Source organism: Penaeus chinensis, chromosome 20 (assembly GCF_019202785.1).
Source record: "Penaeus chinensis breed Huanghai No. 1 chromosome 20, ASM1920278v2, whole genome shotgun sequence".
In the NCBI taxonomy this organism is placed as follows: domain Eukaryota; kingdom Metazoa; phylum Arthropoda; class Malacostraca; order Decapoda; family Penaeidae; genus Penaeus; species Penaeus chinensis.
Window position 1 is genome coordinate 1,658,790 of NC_061838.1, and position 5,000 is coordinate 1,663,789.

The 5,000-nt window shown below is 41.9% G+C and overlaps 1 protein-coding gene across 1 annotated transcript in view; it reads right to left on the reverse strand.

The window, feature by feature from the left end:
• LOC125036029 (glutathione peroxidase 2-like) overlaps positions 1-5,000 on the reverse strand; it is a 12,579-nt gene that overhangs the window by 430 nt on the left and 7,149 nt on the right. Inside the window, exons 2-4 of the mRNA XM_047628389.1 lie at positions 4,062-4,231; positions 1,707-1,835; positions 177-328 (exon numbers count right to left, since the gene is read on the reverse strand). Of these exons, the coding sequence (XP_047484345.1) occupies positions 177-328; positions 1,707-1,835; positions 4,062-4,231 (451 nt within the window). The remainder of the gene's footprint in view (positions 1-176; positions 329-1,706; positions 1,836-4,061; positions 4,232-5,000) is intronic.

Genomic DNA, 5,000 nt, shown 5'->3' on the forward strand with positions numbered 1-5,000 from the left:
TGTGTGTGTGTGTGTGTGTGTGTGTGTGTGTGTGTGTGTGTGTGTGTGTGTGTGTGTGTATGTGTGTGTGTATGTATGTGTGTGTGTGTGTGTGTGTGTGTGTGAGTGAGTTTACATACAGACACGCACAACCAGAAAGTCAGATACAGAGAATGTTATCTATATTATCTACTCACCTCCTGAAGGGCCTCCCGTCTCTCCCGATCAGAAACTTCTCGAAATTCCAGGCCACGTCACTCCTGCAGACGGGACTCCACAGGATGAACTTCGGGTCGCTCATGAAGCTCTCCGGGTCGTCGAAGGGAATCGGCAGCGCCTCCTTCAGGTACTAAAGGGGGGGGGGGGGGAGAAAGGAGGGAGGATTAAGTTAGGTTGTGAGGTTGTAGGGGGAGTGGGGAGTGGGAGGGGGGTGGTTTTAAGGGGGGGAGGGGGAAGGTTGGGGGAGGAAGGGGGGGAGGTTTGAGAGGGGGGAGTGGGGAGGTTGGGGGAGGGGGGGAGGGGGAAGGTTGTGGGGAGGTTGGGTTGTGAGGTTAGAGGAGGGAGGAGAAGGTTGGGGGAGAGGGGGAAGGTTGTAAGGTTGGGGAGGGAGTGGGTTGGGGGAGGTTGGGTTGTGTGGATTGGGGGGAAGTTGTGAGGTTGTGAGGTGTGAGGCGTAGGAGAGGTTGTAATGCGGGGGGGGAGGGTTAAGAAAGAAGGGTGGGTTGTGAGGTCAGGGTTGGGGGAGTTGTAAGGCTGGAGGGGGGAGAGGGATGGATAAGGGAGGGGGTGGGGGAAGGGAGGGGAGAGGGAAGGGAGAGAGGGATAGAGCGGATGGCTAGAGGAATGGGGGAATGGGGGAGGGAAAGATAAAGAGAGAGAGAGAGAGAGAGAGAGAGAGAGAGAGAGAGAGAGAGAGAGAGAGAGAGAGAGAGAAGAAAGGTATTAGGGAAGAGGGACGGAGGGATTAGAGAGGGAAAGAGGGAAAGAGAGGGGAGGGAAAAGGGGGAATGGGGGAAAAGGAAAGGTGATGGTAGGAAGAAAGGAAGAATGAAAAGAGAGAGAGAGTTCAAAGGAAGGAATTAATACAGAGAGAGAGAGAGAGAGAGAGAGAGAGAGAGAGAGAGAGAGAGAAGGAAATAGATATGTCTTTGATGGCGACAGTGATAAAGATAGTGTATATGTGCTTAGGAAGGGGAAAGAGGAAAGTAGCTTTTCTGTAATATGATTTATGTTTATGTGTGTGTGTGTACACACAGATACACACATACACATATATATACAGAGAGAGAGAGAGAGAGAGAGAGAGAGAGAGAGAGAGAGAGAGAGAGAGAGAGAGAGAGAGAGAGAGAGAGAGAGTGGTTGTGTGTTTGTATACTTTTATCACTTAGACTAAACAGATACGAATTTTTCACATTATAAATTCTCGTGTTTGAAACAGTAATTTCAGTACTGCTACCACGTGGCGCTGGTTTATAAGGAAATCCATTGGCATCTTGAAAAAAGAGCAACTCACAAAACAATAACATCCAAAGTGCATACCAAGTAGAAAAAAAATATATATATATAGATATATTCTTCAAAAAACATGTATTATCATCACCATCTTCCTCCTTTTCTATATCTTCCTCCTCTCCTTCTTTCACCTCTTCCTGTCGTTCTTTCACCAGTCTTACCACACACCTTCACTTCAAAAAAACAAAAACAAAATAAATTTAACCCAATTTTACCTGGAAGACGGGATGGCAGTTGGAACCGTTAACTTCGACTTTTGAAAAAATCTCCATCTTGGGTTCGAAGCAATTTCCAGGCCGGACGTGACGCAGGCTTACCAACATTTCCGCTTCTGTTGTATTTTCCTGGAAAGTGTAATGATAGTGATAATAATGGAGATAATGGTGATGGTGATGGTAATGATAATAAACTAATGATGATAACAATGATAATAGTAATTAACTGAGAAAGGATGAATTAAAGGAAATAGATAGACGAACTAGGAAATTGATGACTATGAATAAGGCCTTAAACCCTAAAAGCGATGTAACCAGGTTGTACGTGAAAAGAAAAGAAGGTAGAGGAGAATTAACAAGCGTGGAAAAGTGCATAAAGGAGGAAGAAAATAACATAGCATGGTACTTCCAAAATAGTAATGAAGAGATGTTACAAACGGTTAGAATGTATAGGGATTTGAAAACAGAAGAAAGTGAAGCGCCTAAAACTTTCAAGAAAAACACCAAGGAGAAACTTTACAGGGAATGGCAGGGTAAGAGACGGCATGGACAGGACAATTCATAAGAGACAATGAGGGGGTAGATTGGGGAGAGACTTGGGGATGGCTAAGCATAGGTGACCTTAAGGCAACTACGGAAGTCTTGATATGCAGTGCCCAAGAACAAACACTTCGAACAAATTATATCAAATATAATATTGACAAATCGGTGGAATCACCATTATGTAGAGTGTGCTCACAGAGAGGAGAAAGTGTTAGTCACATAGTCAGTAAATGTTTGAAACTTTCCCAAAGAGAATATAAGCGCAGATATGACAATGTGGCATGATATGTACACTGGAAAACAAGTGAAAAAGCGAATCTTGAACGAGGCAAGGAGTGGTATACTCATAAACCCGAGGCTTGTATTGAGAATGAAGAACATAAAATTCTTTGGGATATGATGATACAATGTGATCAACATATTGAAGCCAGGAAGCCACATAATGTATATCTAAACGAAAAGAAAAAAGAAGCGAAAATAATCGATATCGCCATTCCGACTGACACAAGAGTAAGGGAAAAAGAAACCGAAAAAAAAGTATCAGCCATTAAAAGATGAGATCCCCAGGCTTTGGAAGCTGAAATAGGTCGAAGTTATACCCGTTGTAATCGGTGCTCTAGATGTTGTAAGCAAGAAATCAGAAGGGTACATCAAAGCGTGTGATGGAGGTATCAAGTTGGAAGTAATCCAAAAAACAGCACTGCTTGGTGGCTGCTAGGATCCTTAGAAAAGTATTGGCAGCAGGAGGAGAAGGACAAGCTTGAAACAGTTGGGGACTTGTCACCTGCTTTCAAGCTATAACCGAGCATAAGAACTATGCCTCGTGAAGAAAAAAATAAATAAAATAATAATAATAATGATACTAATAAGAAGAAGAAGAATGATAATAAGAATAAGAATAAGAATAATAATGATAATAATAATATTAATCATAATAATAATAATAATAATAATGATAATAATAATAATAATAATAATAATAATAATAATAATAATAATAACAAAAATAATAATAATAATGATGGTGATGATGATAATGATGATGACGATGATGCTAATAGTAATAATAATAATAATAATGATTATAATAATAATAATGATTATAATAATAATAATGATTATAATAATAATAATGATGATGATGCTAATATTAAAATAATGATAATAATAGCAGTAGTAATAATAATAACATCAATAACAATAATAATAATCACAACAAAATAACAGCACTAATAATAATGCTAATAATAGGACAAGATGAGAAAGAAGGAGAAGGAAGAAAGAGAGGATACGAACCACCTAGTGTCCGAACAGGATGGAAAAAAGGAGGAGAGGAAGAAGACGATAAAAAAGAAGATATGACACACTTGATGCCCGAGCTGGATGCAGGGAAGGCGAGATAGCAGAAGGAGGAGGAGGAGGAGGAGGAGGAGGAGAGGAAGAAGTAGATGATGATGAAGTATATATGAAAAGTCCGCCCACCTGGTGCCCGAACTGAATGCAGGGGAAGACAAGGAGGTAGGAGAAGGGGGAGGAGGAAGAGAGCAAGAAGAAGAAGAAGAAGAAGAGGAAGAAGAAGGGAAAATGAGACTATCTGACCCACCTGGTGCCCGAACTGATTGCAGGGGAAGACGAGGGGGTAGGAGAAGGTGAAGGAGGAAGAGGAGGAGAGGAAGAAGGAGAAGTAGGAAGGGAGAGCAGCGGACCCACCTGGTGCCCGAACTGGTTGCAGGGGAAGACGAGGAGGTAGAAGGAGGAGAAGGAGAGGAAGAAGTAGAAGTAGAAGAAGAAGAAATAGACTATCTGACCCACCTGGTGCCCGAACTGGTTGCAGGGGAAGGCCAGGACCTCCAGCTTGTCCCCGAACTCTTCCTTGAGTTGGTTCATCTGGTGGAAGTCCCTGGTGGTCGTCCCTCAGAGCGACGCCGTGTTCTGCACCAGCACCACCTTCCCCTGGAACTTCTTGAACGACACCACCTCACCTGGGGGCAAGCAGTCACATAAGTACAAATAAACATGAATACATGTGCTCGCCATCCATATAAAACAAACGCCTACCAAAAACAGAATCATTCTCTCGTATCATTTTCTCATGACGTCTGTTGATCCACTGACTGCATTCGCCGTTTTGATGGCTGAGCCCATGAGTGGCGGTTCTTTGCATCGGAAAACACGTCATGAAAGATGATTCTAACTTTTCTGATCAGCATATCATTTATTGTGGATGTGGTAAATAGGTGTACAAGATACTACATACGGAAGGTACTAAACATATATTAGTTTCCCTTATCATGCAGTTTATTTTGTTAAAATGGACACATACACTCTACACCACTTTATATGAGAATGGCCGTGTTTATAGGACAGTATTGTCTGTACGTGTGTTCGTATATCTGAAAACTAATCAAGAAATCTGGAATGGGCAATACCCAAGTCCCAAACAGCTTATGAAGGACCTACAGAATCCCAGAACTCGGATCATTTTCACCCGACACATCAATAAAGTGTTATCTCCTTTTCAGATGTCCTGGTAATCATATTTCTTGTATATGTCAACTCCTCTATATGTCAACTCTGTGTCTGTGCGTGTGTTGTTACTGTAGTTGTTTTTGTTAATGTTTATTTTTTCCTTTTCTTCAGATTTTCAACTCGGTTTCCGCCCATCAGCCAACGCAAAACACCATGATATTTAAAGCCCTTTTATACTCCTTCACAAAAGATGTCAAAACTCTTTCCCCACCCAATTTCAGG